The sequence below is a fragment of the Sinocyclocheilus rhinocerous genome, unplaced genomic scaffold (genome assembly GCF_001515625.1).
Source record: "Sinocyclocheilus rhinocerous isolate Xijiao unplaced genomic scaffold, SAMN03320098_v1.1 scaffold1606, whole genome shotgun sequence".
NCBI lineage: Eukaryota > Metazoa > Chordata > Actinopteri > Cypriniformes > Cyprinidae > Sinocyclocheilus > Sinocyclocheilus rhinocerous.
In genome coordinates, this window is record NW_015628313.1 from 449,503 (window position 1) to 474,094 (window position 24,592).

At 35.7% G+C, this 24,592-nt stretch overlaps 3 protein-coding genes across 3 annotated transcripts; 1 reads left to right on the forward strand and 2 right to left on the reverse strand.

Moving 5' to 3' along the window:
- Nucleotides 1–1,034: 1,034 nt before the first annotated feature.
- On the reverse strand, nt 1,035–16,638 carry LOC107737311 (exocyst complex component 1-like). The gene is made up of 20 exons (XM_016548779.1): nt 16,487–16,638; nt 15,699–15,830; nt 15,477–15,607; nt 14,452–14,611; nt 14,151–14,168; nt 13,329–13,516; nt 12,822–13,049; nt 11,344–11,476; nt 11,141–11,250; nt 8,878–9,027; nt 7,586–7,694; nt 5,223–5,267; nt 4,591–4,754; nt 4,035–4,136; nt 3,873–3,946; nt 3,562–3,790; nt 3,291–3,474; nt 2,044–2,243; nt 1,681–1,875; nt 1,035–1,575 (listed from the first exon to the last, which is right to left on the reverse strand). Exons 2-20 carry the CDS (start codon nt 15,820–15,822, stop codon nt 1,423–1,425), a joined length of 2,697 nt encoding a protein of 898 aa, XP_016404265.1. The 5' UTR covers nt 15,823–15,830; nt 16,487–16,638; the 3' UTR covers nt 1,035–1,422.
- A 524-nt stretch (nt 16,639–17,162) lies between these two features.
- LOC107737337 (ectonucleotide pyrophosphatase/phosphodiesterase family member 7-like) lies at nt 17,163–20,731 on the forward strand. Its single transcript, XM_016548807.1, has 5 exons — nt 17,163–17,403; nt 18,279–18,424; nt 18,997–19,623; nt 20,127–20,358; nt 20,515–20,731. The coding sequence occupies exons 1-5, from the start codon at nt 17,163–17,165 to the stop codon at nt 20,586–20,588; spliced, it is 1,320 nt and encodes a 439-aa protein (XP_016404293.1). The 3' UTR covers nt 20,589–20,731.
- Nucleotides 20,732–20,779: 48 nt separating this feature from the next.
- Nucleotides 20,780–23,971, reverse strand: LOC107737313 (ELM2 and SANT domain-containing protein 1-like). Its single transcript, XM_016548781.1, has 6 exons — nt 23,908–23,971; nt 23,653–23,741; nt 23,437–23,559; nt 23,076–23,189; nt 22,715–22,920; nt 20,780–21,762 (listed from the first exon to the last, which is right to left on the reverse strand). The coding sequence occupies exons 1-6, from the start codon at nt 23,969–23,971 to the stop codon at nt 21,528–21,530; spliced, it is 831 nt and encodes a 276-aa protein (XP_016404267.1). The 3' UTR covers nt 20,780–21,527.
- Between the last annotated feature and the right edge of the window lie 621 nt (nt 23,972–24,592).

Consider the following 24,592-nt stretch of genomic DNA (forward strand, 5'->3'; position numbering starts at 1 on the left):
CATGATGGGGGCTTTTTAAGAGAGCATGATGGGAAATGTAGTATTGAGCAATGGGGGTGGGGAGACAGATTTCTGGGGAAACCCGGTCATAGCATCGCTGTTCGTCATTGATGCTGGACACCAATCAAGTCGCTCCCAAAATCTGTTTAGGGTCCCCAAAATGCTAGGGCCAGTGTTGTGCCCAATTCTGACCCCTGCCAGATTATTACCCCCCTAGTATTGGTAGGTTTAGGATTAGGTGTGGGGGAGGGGTTAGGATTAGGCAATCAGATAGAGATTTCAACGAGGGGTAATAATTTGCCAGGGGGTCTAAAATGGGCACAACACCTGTGGTGGGGGGAGGGGGGTTATTAAAAACATTAATTAAGTGAGTGATATTACATTACAAAATCACATTTTACTGTCTGGTTATGTAAGCTAGTTGGACAGAAAAAGTAATGTTGTTGCCCTATGTTTTTTGTATGTGTATGCGCGTGTCTATGTCTGTTTTGTCATTGCGCATTATAAGCAGTGGCGACCCCACATGGGATTGAAATGCCCCCCAGTTATGCCATCCTGGCGCCAGGCCTCTATAAAACGGTTATTAAATATTGAAAATATTTGAGTTTTTTTCTTTAATTAAAAAGTAGTTTTCAAGATCTGCGCACAAGGACGATAACAGTAACCATAAAGTTTTAATAATCGTTCTCGTTCACACCAAGAATGATTTTCCGCGTATTATAAGCTTCTGCTGCAGTTATGTCGCCTGCAACTTTAAATGCTCGAGCTTTTTGTGAACTCGAGTCGAGTTGTGATTGGCTGACAATGTTTTTATTGTTCATCAGGTGGAAAAAAAAATGTGCTGAAAGTGATTGCAACTCTGTCGTTATTGTTATAGCTGTGTGAACTCACCTATTCTCATTTACTTAAAATGACTATTAAAACTTTAATCTTTTCATCCTCTGTGTGAACAGGCTTCACTGGGGAATTCCACACCACAATGATAATCTGTTTTATAATCAAAAATCACAATCAATTACAAGAAGAAAAGAAAATGAATTTAAAATGAAAGTATGCTTTATTTTCTTACATATGACTCCAGGCCTTTTTTTTTACGTGTTGATACTCAGCATTCATGTGCATGAAAAATCAGCCACAGATTTTTAGTGTTTTGTAGAAGTAATGAGAAAGGTTCAGTCATTTGCGATTCACTATACTAATGTGTTATAAAGCAATTTTGGTTTTCAAAAAACAAACAAACAAACAAACAATGAAATCAGAAACAACAGAAACGCAATTTGCATGTTACAAACAGGGTTCCAGTGTTTGTTATGACACAGCTGCACTGTAATATATATATACAATGTAAGCACTCATTCTCTTTCTCTTTCACACACAGCACTTTTCTTTTCATTCAATTTCACAATTGTTCAGCTTCCTGTTTTAGTGTGACTGAGCGATACTGGAGAAGTACTCCAACATGTCTTGAATGGTGAACTCCATGGTGATTCCTGACCCCGGGTAGCAGCGGTTTATCAGGCCCTCAAAGTGCTTGTATTGCCGAATGAACTCGTCTTGCATGGAGTGCCACACGACCTAGTGGCCAGATCAAAATTCACATTCACACTCAAGAATCTCAAAAACATTATAAATGCCATTTAATTTAGCCATTTAGTGTTATTTTCCTCTAGTTTTATTCACCTGTAACAGATTCTCCTCTTCACACAGGTGTTTATCCACCTTCTTGTAGAGGTTGTCCAGGCCCTTTTTCACCTCCTTCCCAGGGTATTCTTTAATAACCTTACGCAGTTCCTGTTTATTGAAGGCAAGTTGGTAGCTCACTTCCTCTTCACGGACACCCTGAGCTACACGCGCTTCCACTCCCTCAAAGAAATGCTGCAAATTGGGAAGAAAATTAAAAATGGTCCATAAACATAAAGGCTGAAGAATCCAAATACATTAAATAGTCCAAGCACATTTTAGTTTCATTTCTAAAATGGTCATTTACATGGATGTTCTACTGTAATACTGTTCAAACCTGGTTTCCATGAAGATTTGGCTTACATTAAGTTTCTCTAGCGGTTGGCCCAGTGAGTTGATGACGTAGGACTGCAGGTGTTCTGTGTATTTCTGCTTGGCCTCCTTTCTCTCTGCCTCCAGACAGGAGATCTTGAGGCTGGACAGTGTTGAGAAGATATGGTGGAAGTTCTCCATCATCACCACATCACGTGGAGTCTTCTGGCTCTCGTTGGCCACTTTCTCCACTATGGATATAAAGAGAAAGAGACCAATCAGATGAACAAGAGGGTTAAAAACAAAAGAGAAAGCGGAATCGCAAACACTGAAAATGTACATGAATGATGAGTTACATTCTCTATTAATGGATGGTTCTCAACAGTGTTGTAATTGAAATAAAGCTGAAATAAAATATAATTAGATAAAAATTAAATTTTTTTTAGAAATGTTGCCATAGTAAAATATGTTTAAGCTAAAGAACTTAAATGACCAAAACTATAACTGAAATAAAAATATGTGACCCTGGACCACAAAACCAGTCATAAGGGTCAATTTTTTGAAATTGAGATTTATACATCATCTGAAAGCATTGATGTATGGCTTGTTAGGATAGGACAATATTTGGTCGAGATACAACTATTTGAAAATCTAGAATCTGAGGGTGCAAAAAAATCTAAATATTGAGAAAATCATCTTTCCTCAGTCATGGTATTGAAGGTGGGAGAGAGGGCTGTACATTAACCCCCCCCACCTACAATCCCTGCCGGTACGAGACTCGAACCCGCAACCTTGGGTTACGAGTCCGACTCTCTAACCATTAGGCCACGACTTTTGGCTATTGCTACAAATATCCCCCAGCGACTTGAGACTGGTTTTGTGGTCCAGGGTCACATATATTAAAACTATATAGAAATATTCATACAAAAACTAATAAAAATGACAAAAGCACAACAAAACTACTAAAACTTAAACGAAAATGAAACAAATGAAAATGAACTAAACTGCAAATATAATATTTTAAATTAGTATTTATATTTTTGATTTGTATATCAAAATATAAAAAAATATTTTGAAAAATGCAAAATAGTATTAAATGATATGTAGAAGTATAAAAATGATACTAAAATAACACTCTCTCAATGCCTCGATTACACATGCTCTCATGTTTTCTTTCTCTTCATATTAAAAAAAGTCTGAAAAGCAGCATTTCAAGAAATTTAGGGCTTCTTGCACATTCTTACAACTAGTGATGAATTAACAAATGTATGAGATGTTCCGTTGGTTATGATCCTCACCGTTACTGAAGACAGCTCTGATGAGTTTGATGTAGGCCTTATCCAGATCACCCCGTCTTTCTGCATTTCGGAAAATAGCCTCAGCTAGCTTAGCAAACTCCTCAAAGCCGGTGACAAACGGCAGGATGCCCACTTTACTCTTCTTCGAAATCTTCACCTCCTCCATCTGACGAATCTGTCCAGACTACAAGAGCAACAGAAACATCAGAAGATTGGTTTGTTGGTCTCGCCATCAATACATCAAACAATGCATGACATGAGCTCCACTTACAATGCATTTATCAAAGTTTCTCTTGACAGTGACTAGCACATTGCCCAGCGTTGTGCTGAGATAGGATGCGGGATCAACATTTTCGGCCGTCCAGACGTGGTGACTCATCTTTACCAGCATGTAGAGAGAGTTGAAGCTGTCTATCTTATCACCTAAAGCTATCAGACTGTTCAGCTCCGTCTCAATGCTCTGAAAGATCTTATTCATCATCATCCGAACCATGTCCTTTCTGCAAGAAAAATGGATGTATGATAATTTTTTATAATCTGCTTGAAAACAGATTTGTAAGAACTGAGAAAACGGTCACTCACTCAGATATTGAATGTCTGTTTTCATTGAGGAGTCTGGAGTGAACCGTTCCATCGCTGTCATCCACATTCTCTACCTAATTAGGGATTTATAACATCATTAAATCACACATAATAAATACAATACACACATAGATCTGAGTCTGGATTGTATCTGATACTCACCTGAGCTAGTGTGGGATTTTGCTGCAGTTTGAAGAACTTGCTGATAAAGTCCTGTTCAGCCAGACACAGTGGCTCTAGCTCACTCAAAACCTGCTCAAAAATCTAGAAAACAACACAAAGAATTGCGATATGTACACTATCGTCCAAAAGTGTAGGGTTAGCAAGATTTAATGCTCACCAAGGCTGCATTTAAAATATAGTAAAAACAGTAATATTGTGAAATATTATTACAATTTAAAATGACTATTTTCTATTTGAATATATTTAAAATGTAATTTACTCCTGTGATGCCAAAGGTGAACTTTCAGCAGCCATTACTCCACTTATCAGTGTCACATGATCCTTCAGAAATCATTCAAATAATAAGTCTAATCAAACTATTACTTTTGATTAAATTAATGCATGAATAAAAGTATTACATTTCGTACATCACTGTATATGATTATACTTTGCACAACAAATTTCAGAATTTAGTCACATTTCAAGTGACAATTTAGAACCAGTCAGCATCTTTAAATTGGGCCGAAACAATCCCCAAGTCTGAGCGGTGGCGCACCTTATCAAACCTGGTCCTGTCTGCTACATCCAGGTCAGAGGCAGACATGTTGCCCATATCAAGCAGAGAAGATGACTGAGAGCGCCTACTGTTGGAGCTGCTCACAGCGAGTTTATTCAGACTTGACGTGGAGCCTGTAAGCTTCCCAGAGCTCCCATGCAGGCCTGGAGAGACCATCAGAGGAGAAACCATCAGAACATGAACTGGATATAAAACATACAAGTCAGATGTACTTCATTTACATTACAATCACCTTTCTATATGCTTACCTTTTAAAGTACATGTTGATCTGAAAGGGGTCATAACATACATGCAACCCTTTACGACAAGATTAAATAATCCCACCCCCCCCACCAACCACTGATACATTAACATTTTAATATCTGATGAATCAGTAGACATGTTTGAGGTTAGTTTTGATTGAGAAAAAGTGAATAAGGTAAGATGAAATCCATAAAACGGTGCATGTAACAAGCTTAAAAAAGACTGAAAACACATGTTTTGCATACCCATGAAACATTGAAACTGAAGTTAAGATAATGGATTACTGTGCTTGTGAGGAAGAGATGCCTTTTGACTAAGAGGAAGCAAGGCATTATGGGATAGGCGTGGCATGTGGTGCTGATACTTACTCTCCACCTCCTGTTTGAGAGCACTCTCTTTCCGCGGAAGTGTGGCTGGAGGCCGGTTAGAAAGGCAGGCATCAGAGACAGAGACACGTTAGGCTTACAACATGCAGCATGGTGCCAGAGTTAGGGGTTAAAGGTCAAAGTTTTCAAATATGACATGCACTGCAGTGGCTGAATTTAGGCTTCGGGCTCTTTGGCCATTTGGAAACAAAAAGCTTATTTTATTTCATCACGTGGAGGAAAAAGCTGAGAACTGGACTGCTAATGAAAGCTTTTGAAACAAGAGGAACGTCTTACTAACACCTGGAAGTTTACCAGCATAAGCAGGGATAAATGTTTCCAATAGGGATGGGCACAAGTGATGGAGTACTTGGAAATGACAGCAGTGATCAATCATGAAAGACGCAAAAATAGGAACTCCTTTCCCCGAATTCAAAACCTTTTACATAGATAAAGTTATAATTATATGCAAACATGTCATTAATATGGGCTAATATATTCATTTTATTTAATATGGCATTGCGGTCATCAGAAACAAAAACAGTTCAATGGGGCACAATGGAGTGAGAGATGTTTTTGAAAGTACGTTTTTTTTTTTTTTTTTACTTAACACAAAAGTCTTAATGTGACACTAATGGTGTGGGGAAAAATGCCCACCCCTAGTTTCCAAAAATATATATAAATGATACGATATAAATACAATTTCTATACATATTTCTTTCTACGTAAGTATTTTGTGAGATGCACTACATTGTTCTAAACATCCTGAAATCTAATGTATTCAGGTTTTTTTTTCCACAGAATATTTTGGTTGTCATGCCTCTAGTATGCATTTAATGCCATGTGTAATAGTACACACACTGTGGGCCTTGCAGCACATGTCAGGACATTACAATGAAAACGTGACTTTGCACACCATCATATCAGAAACAAGCAATGATTGACATCTCAATGATTTTACTTGAGAATTATGTTGGATACTTTCAATTCAGCTTTGTTGAAACTATGTGTTTGTCATGTAGTGTAAAATTAGTGCAAAAAAAAAACCACACATATACTGTATTACAAACGGCACACACAGACAACACACAACAAAGCACAAGACATACAGTGACTGAGAGTTGGTTTCCTGATAAACAAACTTAAAAAAAAAAAAATTTGAGGTCTTACCAAATTTTCCTTTCCCATCCTTACTAGTGCCTGCCATTTTGATCTTTGCCACTTCAAAGAAGTCCTTAATTTCCCGCTCATACAATCGGGTCATGTAATCCACATAGGTCTGTAAAAAAAAAATAATAATAAGGGAGGACTAGGAATTTTGTCCAATTTTAGATTTTTTTTATTTGTCAGCAATTTTCTCATTTAGAGGAATGCAGAAAGATCACAGGAAATGAGACAGAGGGAACATTACTGGGAACCGGACACAAATCCAATTTGTCAAGAGTACACACAGCAACATCCAGGCCAAGTCTGCCATCACATTTGGATTTTAAAGACAGTTTAATAATAGAGAGCAGAGATAAATACATCTAAAACATTTGGGAATCACATTAGCACATTAGGTGATGATCAGAAAAGGACTAATCGCTCCGACTAAACCCTTAAAGGGGTCATATGATGCTTTTTTAAAGATCATTATTTTGTGTATTTGGTGTAACAGAATATGTTGACATGCTTTAATGTTCAAAAAACACATTATTTTTCAAATACTGTACATTATTGTAGGTCCTCTATGCCCCGCCTCTCTCAAACGCTTCGTTTTCTACAAAGTCCCTCCTTCCGACAAGCACAGTCTGCTCTGATTGGCCAGCTGACCCAGTGCACTGTGATTGGCCGAACACCGCAAGCACTCGTCGGAAATGTAAAGCCCCTTACCATAATCGCGAGCTTCATCTTTCAAAATAAATATAAAGACAGAGAAAGGGGAACAGAGTCGCGTGACAAACACAGTAATGATGCAGTACACAAGCCACGGTTAAGACAGCTGACTCCACTGTGATGTGACCCTGTCTCTCTCGCTCTCTGAATCTCTGAATCTTTTCTGCAATTTTGCCATTAAGTGGCAGTAATTGTAATTGTAATGGATTATGTCAGGTTTGCTGCTTTTCCCTTTTGCTCCTTTTCTTTAAATTTATCTACCATAACTTTCACACCCGTTTGAGAATTATGTTGGATACTTTCAATTCAGCTTTGTTGAAACTATGTGTTTGTCATGTAGTGTAAAATTAGTGCAAAAAAAAAAACACACATATACTGTATTACAAACGGCACACACAGACAACACACAACAAAGCACAAGACATACAGTGACTGAGAGTTGGTTTCCTGATAAACAAACTTAAAAAAAAAAAAATTTGAGGTCTTACCAAATTTTCCTTTCCCATCCTTACTAGTGCCTGCCATTTTGATCTTTGCCACTTCAAAGAAGTCCTTAATTTCCCGCTCATACAATCGGGTCATGTAATCCACATAGGTCTGTAAAAAAAAAATAATAATAAGGGAGGACTAGGAATTTTGTCCAATTTTAGATTTTTTTTATTTGTCAGCAATTTTCTCATTTAGAGGAATGCAGAAAGATCACAGGAAATGAGACAGAGGGAACATTACTGGGAACCGGACACAAATCCAATTTGTCAAGAGTACACACAGCAACATCCAGGCCAAGTCTGCCATCACATTTGGATTTTAAAGACAGTTTAATAATAGAGAGCAGAGATAAATACATCTAAAACATTTGGGAATCACATTAGCACATTAGGTGATGATCAGAAAAGGACTAATCGCTCCGACTAAACCCTTAAAGGGGTCATATGATGCTTTTTTAAAGATCATTATTTTGTGTATTTGGTGTAACAGAATATGTTGACATGCTTTAATGTTCAAAAAACACATTATTTTTCAAATACTGTACATTATTGTAGGTCCTCTATGCCCCGCCTCTCTCAAACGCTTCGTTTTCTTGCCCCTGAATTTATTGAGTCTAATGTTTGTAGAATAACATTAGCAGTACTATTAAGTCTGAGCAAAGCTAAAATTAAATATAACTGCTATTTTCCTTCGCTAAGACATTGCCATTTCTAAAGGAAAGCCATTGGCTCTCAGGATATCAGGATAATATATTGCAGCATTATTATGATGGCATTTTAATGGTTGCTGTAACTGACTGTTGGTGATTGTAACTGTTAAACTGCTAAAACATATAATGCTTTAAAACATACAGCAATAATGGGACTGATTGTCTTCTTTCTTCGTTTTGTTCAAAATTAAAAAAAAAAAGATATGATATAATACATCATGAGACTATCTTTCAAATGTGTTTTTTCTTATCCTGAATTATTACTGTACGCCTATAATAAGTGTTTACATTCACATTTACGCTGGTATTCTGATTTGTATATAACACCCACTTTTAAATAAAATAAACCATTAAATAAAGTCCCACCCTATATTTTTCTAATTAAACATCCTGTTTTTGTCCTTGACTTTTGTCACACAGTTCATCGATTAGGGTTTCCATTCACTTTTATGACTTTATCAAGATGGAACAATTTGTACAAACGTGACTGAATGCTTTCAAACCTTAATGTTATCTGACATGTGTCGTGATAACATTTACTGTGATAATCAATGCAATGTGATGGAAGTCATAAACACTTACCCTGGAAAGACCCTCATATTTCTCTCTCTGGGTGTTTTTCAGCCACTCCATGAGTTTGGCGTATCTGAGCAGGTCTCTGTGCAGAGGGCTGTGTTTGGGTAGTGTCAGCTCAGCTGTGTGCTGGGACAGTGTGGAGCTCTGATCGTGTCCCTACACACACAAACACACAGACACACTCAGTGAGTGGAAACTCAGTATGAGAAAAGTTCACTGTCCAAGCAAGTTAATATTAAGGAACACACACACTTTTACTCTCACATAGGGCTGGGTAAAAATACAGATTTTCCAAATAATCTTCATTTGGTGAATTTGGTGTTTGTTTGCTTTACGACTTTTTTTGTTTTTTTAGTGGCTGTGTTAAAACATTTTACAAATCATATTTTACATTTGTGATGTGAACATCTGTTCGCAATCTGTATTGAATGTGATGCAACTGGTACCGCAAAATAATGGCAAAAAACACCTTTCCACTGAGTGGTCCTTAGCGGGTTGAATGCAAAATGCATCTCATTCATGGAAAAAAAAAAAGACTTTTTAAACCGGTTCTTTTTAGTATATCAAAAAAATACAAAGTGAACAGAGCAGTCTGATTCATGAACTGGTTCTTTTTAGTGTATCGAAAATAGTGGTCGGCCGACATAGTTTTTTTTGACAGCTGATGCAAATATCTGTGTGTGTATATGTATGTATATTTATACTCCATATATATATATATACACATATACATACACATGCAGTATATATAATTAATATATAATACATACACATCTATAATTAATTCATTTTCAAATTATTTCAAATTTCTTAAATATTAATTCAAATTTTTATATATTATAATATGAATTAATATTTAAGAAAATTGAAATAATTAGAAAATTAATTTTAAAAAATGTGTCAAATAAACATACTTATACTTTAGATGACAACTTCTTGATTCTGCAATCCTATTAGGGTATTTTTCACAAATAAAGAAATAGTTTAAAATATATATAAATAAAAAGGAAGTAAACACTGTAACCAACAGAGCACTCTGTAATCTGGGAAGTTTGTGTGCATTGGGAATCATATTTTTTCAAATAAAGCCAAGGTAACACTCAATACGTCAAACAGTGAAAATGACATGAATATGATAGTGGGCAAATGAACAAAGCGCAGCATAGTTTGAAATCACGAAATTTAAATTTGAATCAACAGCATACAGCATGACCAGTGAGGTCTGATTTACAAACAAATGACTATGAACTGGTTCTTTTCAGTTAAAAACACAGTACAACCAGTGTAGCTTGATTCTAAAGGTGTTTAATGAATAGTTAAAAAAATACAAGTTACTCAGTGAATCAGTCTAAAACACTGTCCTGTATACCAGCATTAGCAGAAAGAGAATATCTCTCCACATGGAAGAGAAAATAGACATCATTACGGAGGCATATCGAGAGTTTGTTAATTAGAATTAAATCGAATCAGGAAATCTGCATAAACACCCAGCCCTACTCCCACACAAAAGGTAGCTGTTATATTACAGTGACACCAAGTTCAAACAGTAATTAGTCGAGCAAAAATCACCAAGCCTCATGAATCTATGAACAATGCCACCAAACCAACAGTAGTGCTATTCTCACAGTCAAGCAGTTCCTTCTAAATGCATCTATGAAACATCCACATCATAAGAGCAAACACTGCAGGAACTGCATGCTGATCAGGCCATGTCTTCTCACGAGCACCCCACAATTCCATTGGAGAGAGAGCAAAACAAGGCAATGAAGAATCTTCAGGGGACAAAATCAACAGAGAATGATGTTGGCTGGGAGGTTTATGGGAGCGATCATCTTAGAAACCCTAAGATGAGAACGTCTGGTTTACATCACCATGAACATGCTTAAATGGAATGTTTCCATGAAGAGAGAGAAGCATTGATGAGACAGTTAGGTCTAAGGAAGTGGAGTTGCGTGACTGTTAGAGTGGGCGGGTCAAACAGGGTGCTGGAGTGGGCGTACTCACAGGGAGTGACAGACAGGACGACCTATAGAACTGAGGGATGGTCATTTTGAAGTGACTGAAGTGGTTGAACTGACAGAGGAACAGAGAGCACAGTGAAGTAAAGTGATATAGAGAGACACGACTGGTGGCCAAACAGGAACACAAGAGAAAGAATCAATCAGAGAGAGGCAGATAAAGACTCGTAGGAAAAGGAAAGAAAGCCTAATACTCCTCATATATGTAAGTTGTACGTGTTCTTTACCTGTAATGTGTGTAATAATGTTACCTGGTGCACAAACACGTTGTTGAGGTGGTTGGTGAGACGTCGGGCAAAAGTGTCTCTGAGCTCAGAAAACAGATGCTGCTGCTGCTTGACTGCCATCAGCTTATCGTGGCCTGTTACAGAACATCACACAAACATGATTAATGCTGCTCATGCACACCTGTAAGTGCTGTTTTCAGTCAGTGGGTGAAGTTTGAGAGCAGTACCTGGTTTGAGTGCCACGTCCATGCACTGTGACAGAGCCTCAGACGCGTTGATGCAGGCCTCGATACCCTTAGGAGAAGACAAATCTCCTTCCTGCAAAGCCTTGATGTGCCCTTTTGATAGATCCATGTAGTTCTTTTATGGACAAAACACAAAAATATTAACAAAGAGATAATTATGGACATATCAGAATTCGGCCCCACTTTATATTAAGTGGCCTTAACTACTATGTACTTACATCAAAAATTAAGTACAATGTACTTATTGTGTTCATATTGTATTGCAAAACACTTTTGCTGCTATTGAGGTGGGATACGGGTAAGGTTAGGGACAGGTTTGTTGGTATGGGTGGGTTTAAGGGTGGGTTAAGGTGTAAGGGATGGGTCAACTGTGTAATTATAAATGTAATTACAGAAATTAATTACAGATGTAATTACATGCAGGTATTTTTAAAATATAAGTACAATGTAAAAACATGTATGTACACAATAAGTGCATTGTACCAAATTATTAATTTAAATGTAAGTACATAGTTGTTAAGGCCTCTTAATATAAAGTGGGTCCCAGAATTCTAATCATGCCAGTAATCTTTTATTGGAGTTTTGTTTTAGTGTCAAACAAAAGCAGTACAGAAGCACAATCAAAACATCTAGAACTTTGCTCACCCTGGCCGAAAAGCATAAGTTAATCAACAAAAATACAGAAGTTTAGATAAAAAAATACATAAATCATATGCCACCATTAGGCAAAATAAAATTATTTATATTTACAGTTTAATACAGGGTTTCCCAGACTGGGGTCTGTGAAGGAACTGCATGTCCATGACTTGATTAAAAGCTAATAATTAATTCAATAAAAATGTAAAATTAAAATAATTGTAGAATAAAAACAAATCCAAATAAAACACATACTATAAAAGATGAAATATTTTATGTTTGCCTGCACGTCATGTGAGCATTAATCATTATCAGGGATCTTTGAACATGCGAATGCGTTGTGTAACTTAAAATCTCAGTGACATTTCCAGTAAACATTTGAGGTCAAAGGTTTTTTTCTGACCAAAAAAAGTTTGGGAATGCCTTAATTTATACAGTTTTCATTAAAAGAGTGGAAGTGTTATAAGGAATATGTGTGTATGCTTATCACATGACTAAATAGTCTAGACTTTAGTGATTGAACTGGGAAAACTGTTAGCTGCAAGTCTGAGCCCACCTGAAATAAAGGTGGTAAGAGTCCACCACAGCCACCAGAGCTGCAGAGCACCTTAAAGTCAGCTTGGAATTTCTATGACAACTGCTATCCCAATATTCATGTTTTTAAAGGGGCAGTTACTGATGGGTCACAATGGTGACTAGTCGTCCACCAACCAGCTAGCTGATTAGTGAGATCGACTATTTATCTAGAATTCTTTTGTTAATGCTGTGCTTCATTCAACAAAAGAAAGTTTTCTGGGATCTATCTCTACTGTGGCCCAACATACCACAAGGAACTGGATCTCATCCAGTAGTTTGCCATTGTTGGTGTTGCTGATCTGGATGAGACGGTTGCTCTGGGAAATCTGGTCCATCTGCTCCTTCACGCTCTGTAGCATCTCCTCATAACTGAGCAACTTCCCCTCGATGTTGTCTACCTCTGCCAGAGCTTGATCCAGCAGCTGCATCAGGATGTTCACCTGCTTCTCGGAGGCCATGATGGACTGGATGTTAGCCTAAACAGAGAAGAACAGATATTACGATTCATGATAACAAAAGTAAGCCTTGTTTTATCTTTGATATGACTGTCAAATAATAATCAGACTACTTGATATTATCAGCTATTCTCTAATCAAACTTCAATCCACATTTACCTTGACTGTAATTATTGCACTCAGTTCAATATAGATAAAGTTAATTATAAACTTCTGATGACAGGTGCAATCAATACTTTCCACTACTTCTAAGGTCAGCACACCAGTGTTTTATTTTAGGAAACGATTAAACATACTCACCCCATCTAGGACCTGTAGCTCACGGGACAGTTTCTCAGCAAAGGCCTCTGCATTGGAAATGGCGTACTCGCAGACCTCCATCATGCTCTCAATGTCCTGTTCCTCACGGGCGTTCAGCTCCTGGTAATCATCCAGAGCATCCTCATCTCCCCCTGCAACACTCTGACTCTCTCCGCTCGGGACCGACTCTGAGAAGAAGGAAAGACACATGAAAATAGTGTTCTTATTAACCTCAAATGTATAGTACTTTATATGCAACCATTCAAAAGTCTGTTGTCAGCAAGATGGTTTTTTTTTTAAGAAACTGCATGTTATATGACAGTAAGGAATTTTATAATTCAAATAAATGCTGTTCTTTTGTGTTTTGAAAATGCAGCTTTGCCATCACATTAATAAATTACGTTTAAATATATAATAATAGAAAACTTGTAAGATTATAATAGAATGGCATTACATTATAATAGAAAGATTGTAAATTTTTTCACAATATTACTATTTTTTCTGTATTTTTAATTAAATAAATGCAGCCTTGGTGAGTCTAAGGGTCTTCTTTCAAAACAAATATACCCAAATTTTGAATGGTAGTGTATGTGTGCATATGAGTATATGAACTAAACTACTCAATGAACGCAATGTAAGTAACACATGTACACAAACACAATCTAGAGAGTGAGCAGTGGGTAAATGTTCCCAGATAACTTTATATGTGATTAAGCAAATGAATTAATGGGAAGAAAGAAAGACAATTAATGAAGGGGAAACAATAGCAGGAGGTGGAAACTGGAGAAGGATGGAAGATGGAAGAAAAAACAGCATACAAACCTTCAGCTTTAGGAAGCTCTGGCCAGTGAGAGATTTAGAGAGAACAGCACAGATCAGGTTAAAGCATTAAGCATTAAAGCACACTCAAAAAGACACATTACAGAATCCCAAAGAGCTCAGAAAGAGACAGAGAGAGAGAGCAGTAGCCACAGGAAAACAGACACTAGTTTGAGTTCCTACCACTGAAAATGTAATAGTTACCTCAACATGGCTGTGAGGTAATTAAATATTAGAAACACACTGGTAGTTTAACAACATGCTATTACTCTCCCACTCCACTAGGAGCAGCAGTGAGCCACACCTTCCAGCAGCTGTGGACTGACGTTTACAAACTCCACTTTCTTCCGAAGGTAGCGCTGGTTCAGCTTCCAGATACACGAGATAAATGAATTCTTCTCTGCAGTGCTGCTCGCCACCCACCGATAAACCTTCTCAAAATGGAGGTCAAACTCTGGGTTCTCCTGAAGGATGGAGAAGTAGAGGATTTGCTCAGTAAATTCAGGCCGATACCAAGTCGATAATTATTATCATGTTACCCCCAAATATCTGTCTGAATCATTTAAATACAAAACAATAAAAAGTTAATTCAATCACTTTAAGTGCTATATGAGAATTTAGGTATAACAACTTTATTATGTGCAGTATTAAAAATGTATTTAATTTTTTTGCTAAAGATTACATTTAACAGTGTTATTAAATTATTACGGTTTTAAAGATTAATTTTAAGTGAGTGTTCGGCAAAGGTAATCTAACATTTAATTTAAATTATTTAAAAAAATTAATATCCAACTGGTGTTATTATTGGAAACTAAACTAAAATAAAAATGTCTTTGTTAAATAAAATAAAGTATAAATATTAGATGAAAAACTTAAACTTAAAAAAATGAAAATTAGAAATGTTGCCTTGGCAACTAACTGAAATAAAATAAGTTTATGTTGATGTACTAAAATTACTAAATTAAAGCTAAATTTTTAAGTTTTATAATTAAGTTAATAAAGTAAAGCTAAATAGAAATATAAAAATAAAAATGACAAAAGTACATAAACTTGCAAAAACTGAACTAAAATTCAAATAAAATAAAAACTAAAATATAAAAACTGAAAGTTAATTCAAAATATAGGACAAAAGAACATATTAATGACTATTAATAAATATATACTTTCATAGTATATAAATAATTCTAAAATAACACTGTATACAATATCATCCAATAAGAAATCTGGTACAGGTATATTATGTATCCATAATATTTAGTAATAGATATTTTATTACTGATATTTATTTCCTGTCTGAATTGATATAATATTTCACATATGAACTCTGACCTTATTGGCATCTTTGGCATCAACATCTGTCAGGTCCCGTAGTTCCCATGCCATCTGTCTCTTATAGAAATCTCCTTTATCTGTTTTTTTCACTTTCACCACCTTCACCTGCACTGGGCGCTCTGTAGTCACTAATGATAATAAACAGAATTGACAGAGAAAATAAACAATAAAAGAATGTTTGCAGACATTCTCTGACATGGATCTGTGTCTGTGCTCTACCTGTGGCACACAAGAAACAGTTCTTCTTCTTTTTCCCTGCCTTGCAGACATTGACGATGCTCAGCAGACGCTCATCATTGGGGGTGAAAATATCCCTCTGAAGGGCATGCTTGATGGCAGTCATGTTTATTTCTGAAATTAAAAGCACAACAGGCTCATGGGAATCAGCAAACAATATTTTCATTAAACAAATGTAAGCTGAAAGGGCCTTCTGCTGGTTGATGCTGTGTGCTAGTCATTCAAAAGTATATTCTTTTGAATGCAACATATTATAAAATGTCAATATATTATAGGAGATACTTCATCTGTCGTCTGTCAGTGTACAACAATAATCAAGTGTATACAATAAGACATTACAAACTTGGCTGAAGCATTACATGCAGGCAAACAAAGGTGTTTACTAAAATTAAAAGATCAAATTCATTCAATTTTATTGACAACCTAAAGGAACATTTGTCCTTCATTCACAGAGGTGTACTAGAAACTACCATGGTTATTCTATGTAAATTCCACAGCATATGAATATGACAATTATTCATTACCATGATATACATCCATCAGAATATTATGTGAATACCGTCAGCTGTACAGCACAGCCAAAATTATTTTCTTAAATGGAGAGTTGTGATTTTCGTGACGATTCGTTAAATCTATGTTTTGTATATAGATTTAGATGCCTTCATTGTTATAGTAACAAATGTTTTATGAAAAGGTCAGCCTGACAACAGTAAACAGCGCAGTGGCCTTTTCGGGAAGCTAATAAGCTGCGATCACTTGTCGAATCTTACCTTACGTTTATCCAAATTGAGCAACAAAAATGCCTTCTTTAACGCTTTAACTTGTATTTGTAAAAAACTAAAGCTTTTTTTCTGAATATCACATCAGCTGTCAGGGACCCAGCCCCGAGAGCAGTGTGAACACAAAAACTGTAATGAGAGAAGAAAACATAAACTTCCTGCTTCCGGTTAGTGTTTCTACAGTAAAAGTCCATTCATTCTATGTTGTGCATTATAGAACAAACGCAAGCCATGCTTTATTTGACACTGATTTTAATTCAATAGATCTTGTGTGCATATAAAGATGACGTGAACTGATGATTAATAATATATCAGAGCTCTAAACTTATATCATCCATACAGCTTAACAGCTCTATCCTTATCTCTGAAGATAAATCCCCTCATGGCCCATGTGGGTCAAAAATGCAAACTGTGAAACGGAAAATGATTTTTCTTTGGATGGTAATAGTAAAAGGAAATCAAAGAGCAAAAATAAAACTTTTCTTTACAGTATATTTCAAATTTGTTTTATGATAATTTGTTCACTATGTGAAAGTATAACTGGCTTTGACAATTACTGACTGAGAACTACAGAAAATATATAGATTGTCTTATCAGTCCCCTGATAATACTTATAAAAACAAGATCACCTTTTGCTGATTTTCACTCTGCTTAACAGCCTCTCAAGATGAAGTCAGAACTTCTGCTGGTGTTGACTTTGTTTCTCTGTGTGAGCGGTAAACCCCTGTCCAAGAGGAGGATGTATAATAAATTGCTGCTGATCTCCTTTGATGGTTTCAGGTGGGATTATGACCAAGATGTGGACACACCAAATCTAGACAAACTAGTTAAAGAGGGAGTGAAGGCAAAATATATCAATCCCCCAGCGATCACCATGACATCTCCATCACACTTTACAACTATTACTGGTAAGGCTAACTTTCTGCTTATTTATATCTTATTGACTTAAGTGTAGAATAGGCTACACACTTACAGAAGTGATAGCACAAAAAGAACAGAGCAGAAGCCTAATTCATCCAAACATTAAAAGTAGTAGCTATAATTTTGTAATGCATACTGAATATTATGAGATTTAAATCGGTGGTTGATTTAAACCTCACATATGATTTGGTCGGTCAGTGAATTGGGTATAATTGCAAATAGCAATATTGTTATGAATTTGAATAATATTAATAATTTAATGAATAAAAAATATATTTAAAAATAGGCATTGAATACATAAATATTTAAAACATTTAAAATAAATTAATAAAGAAAATAGGTTAAGAATGAAAATAAATAAATTAAAAAAAAAAAAAAATATATATATACATACACACATACATATATTCTTTAATAACAAATGCATAAATTCATGCATCTGCTTCACCATAGTTGACATATTCTTGTCCAGTCTGCATTATCATGATGTTCAAAGTCTTAAGCTGTCTTCTGAGAGCTGCTGAGCACACACTTACTGGGCCAATTACCTCAGCCTCGTTAAATGACGTGCATAGTTAGCACGAGCTCCAACTTCAAGGTTATTTACATAATCAGTGTTCCTTGTTCATAAACCTTGCTCAATGGTAATTTTACAGTTCTTGACATTATGTGTATTGGTCATGCTTAAGAGTATTAAGAAATGTGGGTCTACATACACACTGCGATCACAAGTAATCTTTTGAATGCACTATTTGGCCCCAAAAAAAAAAAAATATTGGTTGATCTAACTGAATATAATTTTCAACAGTTAAATATATGCTTATTATATATCGATGTGATTCTATCTTAAACTTTTCTTCAGGGAGATGGATAGAGGATCATGGTGTTGTCCATAACCTGATGTTTAATGATACAACTGGCTTGAGAGTTCCCCACAAGGCAACATTGAAAAGATCAGAATGGTGGGATAATGGTGCTTTGCCCCTGTGGATAACAGCCCAGAATCAGGTGAACTTACTCCTCTGACAAGCTTTTTGTGAGCAGATTTTAACAGTAAAAGACTTTAAAATTAAGATTAAAATAAAGCATCTTATAATTTACAGTGAAAAACTGTAAAATTGACATTCACAGACACTTCACATTTGATGATTTTGAAAAAATCTATTGTTTCTTTTTCTTTTTTTCTTATCATTTATGCATATGAGGGTTTTTTGTTATGTCTTATGTTGTTCAATTAATATTTATTGCATTATTTTAGTGTTATGTTTTTTACCATGATGGTGTTTTTGTATTTGTGTGCACCTTATATGCACACAAAAGCTACTTGTGATTAAAGTGAAGTGACGTGATGTGTAGCCACCTGTGTGTTTTGCTGGTTATCAGTGTATTACTAAGAGATTTTAAGTTAAACCCATAAAACCGATTTCTTTCACTGTAATGTTCTGGCAAACACAGCTGTCAGTTTTTACCATAAATTTCAGATTTTATTTTACAGTGTATGTAAATATGTCCTGTAAAATCATCCCTCACCGTAAATTCATTAACAAATAATGCAATAACGTCTCCTATATATTTCAAAGGGCCTGAAAACAGCCTCTTTTTTCTATCCTGGTGGAGGAGTAAATTACAGTGGCCAAGCTGTGGATCGTTCCCTGGTGGAAGATCACGAGCATCCTGATGACAATGAGACAGAGTGGCGGCAGAACATCGACACTGTGATGGGATGGTTCACCAAAGAGGACTTTGACTTTGTTACGCTTTACTATGGAGAACCAGACAACGTGGGTCATGCTTTCGGCCCCGAAACCCCAGAGAGAATAAAGATCATTGAACAGATTGACCGCACTATTGGCTACCTCAGGGAGGCAATTCACAAAAATGGTTTGACTGATCATCTTAACGTCATCCTGACCTCAGACCATGGCATGACCACTGTTAAAATGGCCAGTGAGGTTAATGAGATAAAACTTAGCAATTACATGAGTTTATTAAATCTAGCCCGATTTGACCTGCTCGACTACGGTGGGTTTGGGATGATCACGCCTAGGGAGGGCAGAGAACAGGAAGTTTATGATGCCCTGAAGAACGCACATCCCAATCTGACAGTCTATAAGAAAGAAGAGATTCCAGAACACTTTCACATTCGCAAACATGAGAGAATTCAACCGATTGTCCTTCTGGCTGACCTGGGGTTCAATATCAACTCTGTAAGTGTCTTTGGAAAGAAATATCACTCATTTTAGCCAGCTGTTTGAAAGCCCAATTAATGAAATATTGTAGTCAAACATGCTAATTATGTCATACTAGCTTCACATTGTTTAGACAGTTTTTATCTACAGTCTGTATCAGTAAAATATTAATTAATACAAATATGTAAATATACACTACCATTCAAAAGTCTGAGGTTCGTAACATTTTGAAACAGTAAAAACAGTAATATTGTGAAAAGAATGATTCAATTTAAAATAACTGTTTTCTATTTTAATATATTTTAAAATGTTATCTATTCATGTGATGCAAAGCTGAATTTTTAGCAGCCTTTACTCCAGTCTTCAGTGTCACATGATCCTTCAGAAATTATTCTAATATGCTGATTTGGTTCTCAAGAAACATTTGTTATTATTATCAATGTTGAAGTAAAGTGCTTGAAAGTTATGTTTAGAGGTAGAGTCTGTCGTCTACTCTAACTTTTTGTTTGCTATTTGTGCAGAGGATCATTTTGCATATCAACAAAGGAGATCATGGATTCAGGAATGAGGAAATGGATATGAAAATGATCTTCCGAGCCTTTGGGCCAGACTTTAGGGACAATTTCTTGGCTGAGCCATTTGATAGTGTCAGCATCTATCCGTTGATGTGCAAGCTGTTGGGTGTAGTTCCAGAAGCAAACAATGGAAGTCTCAGTGACACCAAAGGCATGCTAGTGGATAACTTTGATGCTGGTAAGCATTTGAATTGTCTCTCGGAAGGGGCTTCATTGAAAAATGGCCTCTTCCATCAGTCTAACAGATTATTTTAACCATTTATTTTTTCTACCTGTGTGAATTTTAAGAAAATGCCATAACCAATTAATTGCATTAATGGTTCTTTTTTTGCAGGTGGGAGCAGTGGAAGAATCAAGGTGTCTTTTAGCCTTCTGGTACTAATGATTATTATCTTAACCTTAATTTAAAGAGATTTGCCAAAACTACTAGTTCATAGCAATCAGCAAACCCAGAATACATTTAAACTACTATAAATCACAAATGACTATTAAACAGAGTATTGCTTTGAATCTTCTTCCAGTGCTGATGATAATTGATTTTTTTTTTTCATATTTATTATATCAAGTAAAATAATACAAGTTTATACTGGAAGTTTGTTTTTATAGTGCACACATTTATGAAATATAGCAAATAGTCAACAAAGTGTGAAAAATGTGATGAAATTGGCTGTGTTCAAAATGTTTTTGTTGTGATTTTCTAAACTTCAGATTTTATTTACATGCGAGTTTTTATAAAAATCCCTTAATCCTACATATTCCACTCCTCTTTAAGTGCATTCAAAACATAAATAAACATTCGTTTACGTTTAGAGTACAGAAAGAAAAAAAAAATACAACAGGATCAATATTGTACACAATATAATACACAAAGGTCAACATATATATTTCTATGCATTATATACATTTCATGCACAAGAAATATTTAGTTGAAATTATCCATAGATAGATGAGGGGAATTTTAGTTTGTGTTCTTACGTACATATGATGTATATTACATAAACCCATGTAAAAAAATAAATAAATAAAAAAATTCAATCTCACTGAAGGCAATCAAAATTTGTTCGGGTACTTTGATCAAAATCTAACTGAATGGGTGTACGCTTCTAGAAAAGCTCAGCAATCAGCTCAGCAAACCTTTTTTACATGTGTTGTCATATTTATCATGTGTCATATATTCATATATAAAAAAATATATACCAAAGGAAAGTTCTTATAAAATTTTGGTAAAAATTAAAAGGCATTTTATAATTTCAAACATCCCAACTGCCCTTAACTGGGATGCACAAGTTGCTAATTTTTGGTACAAACTGGTACTAAAGAAGAGTACTAAAAGAGTCATGTACTTGCTCAATGCCAGTCCTCATCCTGCTTATCATCCAGCTCTACTGAGCTTTCCTCAGCTCCACTACTCTCTTCTTGTCCTCCTCTTTGTGCCTCCTTCCTCCTTGCTGCCTCGAGCATCTCCTGCCTTGCTTTAGCGGCCCGCTCCTCCTCTTCTCTTTGGCACTGTGCTGCTGCCTTCCTCTCCTGCTCGGCGTGACTCTTCATGTGAGCACTGCGACTCTTCACCTTATAGAACACCCTATATATACAGACCTCATTATAATTTATACAAGTCGCCTTAAATGAAGAAACTGCTTTACATATGCTAAAATATAAACATCTATAAAGGGACTCACTAGCAAAAAAAAACTAGCTGAGTGAATGGTATGAATAAGGATTTATCAAAGCATGTGCATAAGAAAAGAATTTAAAAAGCATCTGTCCTTAAGGATCATTTTAAATACCACTGAAATCATTTCCTTCTGCTTTACAGAATAATATTTAAGGCTGGCATGTCGTTTGCTGATTGTTTATGTGGCTTCAGACCAACGAGATTGATGAAGTATTATATTTAATATTAAAATTAATGTAATTAATGTTATTAAATTAACTCTATATTAAAGTGGGTTGGAGAAATATCACTGTTTAGATGTCTCAATATTAGGATATTATCATTAATGAAACTAAATATTTTATTTTGAAATACGGAATTGTAAAATAATTAATTATTATAAAACATTAGTTCATATTAATCATTGTAATAATAATATGCTGATATTGAAATATTGATATATTAAGTAATTTGGAACAAAATCACAGTCTAGATGTTACAATATTGGGATATTACCATTATATTTATTATTGAAATATTAACATAAAATATTGCAATATTTTAATAAATTAACTGTGATGATAATATTAACACTGGGGATTTGATATTCAAATACAGAAACATTACTTTCAATATTTCAGAGAAACTATATTAGAGATCAGAGATAAAGAGTACAGTGAGCAGAATTCTTACTCTTATCTTACTTAGATAGGAGTGCGATGAATACAGTACAGTGTAAACCCTCATATAGGTGCAACTGCTTAGAAACCTCGTCTGGAACAAAACTGTTCTCAACTGTCTTTTGAGGTAAGTGCAACTAAGACAGGCTGGGTTGCTTCAAATGTAATGAGTATAAATTCAAAGACACATTCTGACCCACCTACTGCACTTCTTGCAAGGGAAAACACCCTCCGGCTCTCCCTGACTTTTGTTGCCAGTTGAGGCCCTGTTTTTCTTCCCGGTATTGTCAGGCTTTGGAGGTGCAGGGGAAGGAGTTTTGAAGGGGGGCTGAGCCGCTGGCATCAGGCCAGAAGGCACTTCCACAGAGCTGTTCTTCTGCTCCTCATGAGCCACTGCTGCCCTCTCCTGGACGAATGGGTTAACACAACCATACAATCACATTTAGCTTATTTGTAATGGGGCATTTAATATTCCAGCTCAGAGAAACATGATGGTGTCTTTATGATGTATTCACTATATTTATATACAAACAAGAGAATGCTTTCAATCCAAATACTCACATTTTCATTGTCCTGAAGTGCCTTGGTCACATCTTGTAGACTGCCATCCACATTGTCTTGTGTTCCCTCCTGTTGTCTACTATTATTTTCTTCCTCCGCTTGTTTCACATGAATCTTGTTGGATATAAAAGAACAGACTGATGATATAAAAATGCAAGTCTGACAGAGGCAAGTATGACAAGCACTCATGTATCACATTGTGCAGATTTTTTTTAGCACAGATTTGTTAAGCATTCATACAAATTGCCTGTGTAGATGTAAATCAATAATGATTTTCAGCTTTCACACTTTTGGAAGGCACTGTGCTAGTAGTCAAGACACTGACAATGTCTAAAAGCAGGTAAGCAGTAATAGCCTTTACCACAGAGATGTTATCCTCTGGGTCTGAAGGTCCATATGTATATGTGCCACTACGGCCAACCTTTACTTGTTTCTTATAGGTGTAGTAGAACTCCACACACTGTGCCACTGTTTTACTCCTCACCTGTCAAATTAGAAACACAATGTCACCTTACAAAGGGGAAATTTGATTTACATGAATCAATACATAACCAGCACACAAAAAAAGACTGTATACCAGTTTTTGCACCAAGAAGAAATCTTTCCTGTAAGCAGAAATTCCCTTGTTGAAGCATCTTTTTTCATCCACAGTCCAGCAGTCTGATCCTGCCAATATTTAAGGGACATTAGGTTCTTTCTATCCGCCATACATTACAAACATTCTGCTGCATTGCAAAACTATATCCATTTACAGTCACAGCATGCTGAATCATGTTTAATGTTTCTAAGTGAACACAGTGAGCTCTGCCATTAGATGTAAATGAATTTCTACCTGCGTAGTGGTAGTTTGCTAGATGGTGGTTCTTGGAGAAGATGGGATTCTTCATCAACATCATTTCCAGGGGTTTGGGATGATCACGCCTAGGGAGGGCAGAGAACAGGAAGTTTATGATGCCCTGAAGAACGCACATCCCAATCTGACAGTCTATAAGAAAGAAGAGATTCCAGAACACTTTCACATTCGCAAACATGAGAGAATTCAACCGATTGTCCTTCTGGCTGACCTGGGGTTCAATATCAACTCTGTAAGTGTCTTTGGAAAGAAATATCACTCATTTTAGCCAGCTGTTTGAAAGCCCAATTAATGAAATATTGTAGTCAAACATGCTAATTATGTCATACTAGCTTCACATTGTTTAGACAGTTTTTATCTACAGTCTGTATCAGTAAAATATTAATTAATACAAATATGTAAATATACACTACCATTCAAAAGTCTGAGGTTCGTAACATTTTGAAACAGTAAAAACAGTAATATTGTGAAAAGAATGATTCAATTTAAAATAACTGTTTTCTATTTTAATATATTTTAAAATGTTATCTATTCATGTGATGCAAAGCTGAATTTTTAGCAGCCTTTACTCCAGTCTTCAGTGTCACATGATCCTTCAGAAATTATTCTAATATGCTGATTTGGTTCTCAAGAAACATTTGTTATTATTATCAATGTTGAAGTA

Bases quoted from the DNA above. Each gene is read 5' to 3' on its own strand.
- LOC107737311 (XM_016548779.1), bottom strand. From the start codon at position 15,822: ATGACTGCCATCAAGCATGCCCTTCAGAGGGATATTTTCACCCCCAAT. The intron at 14,612-15,476 runs GTCAGAGTTCAT...TCCATCCTTCAG, and splicing joins ATGCCAAAGATGCCAATAAG to GAGAACCCAGAGTTTGACCT. The intron at 2,244-3,290 runs GTGAGGATCATA...TTATATCCATAG, and splicing joins CAGAGCTGTCTTCAGTAACG to TGGAGAAAGTGGCCAACGAG.
- LOC107737337 (XM_016548807.1), top strand. From the start codon at position 17,163: ATGAAGTCAGAACTTCTGCTGGTGTTGACTTTGTTTCTCTGTGTGAGC. The intron at 19,624-20,126 runs GTAAGTGTCTTT...CTATTTGTGCAG, and splicing joins TGGGGTTCAATATCAACTCT to AGGATCATTTTGCATATCAA. The intron at 20,359-20,514 runs GTAAGCATTTGA...CTTTTTTTGCAG, and splicing joins AGTGGATAACTTTGATGCTG to GTGGGAGCAGTGGAAGAATC.
- LOC107737313 (XM_016548781.1), bottom strand. From the start codon at position 23,971: ATGATGTTGATGAAGAATCCCATCTTCTCCAAGAACCACCATCTAGCA. The intron at 23,742-23,907 runs GTAGAAATTCAT...AAATATTGGCAG, and splicing joins AGCAAACTACCACTACGCAG to GATCAGACTGCTGGACTGTG. The intron at 21,763-22,714 runs GTGGGTCAGAAT...CTGTATATATAG, and splicing joins CCTTGCAAGAAGTGCAGTAG to GGTGTTCTATAAGGTGAAGA.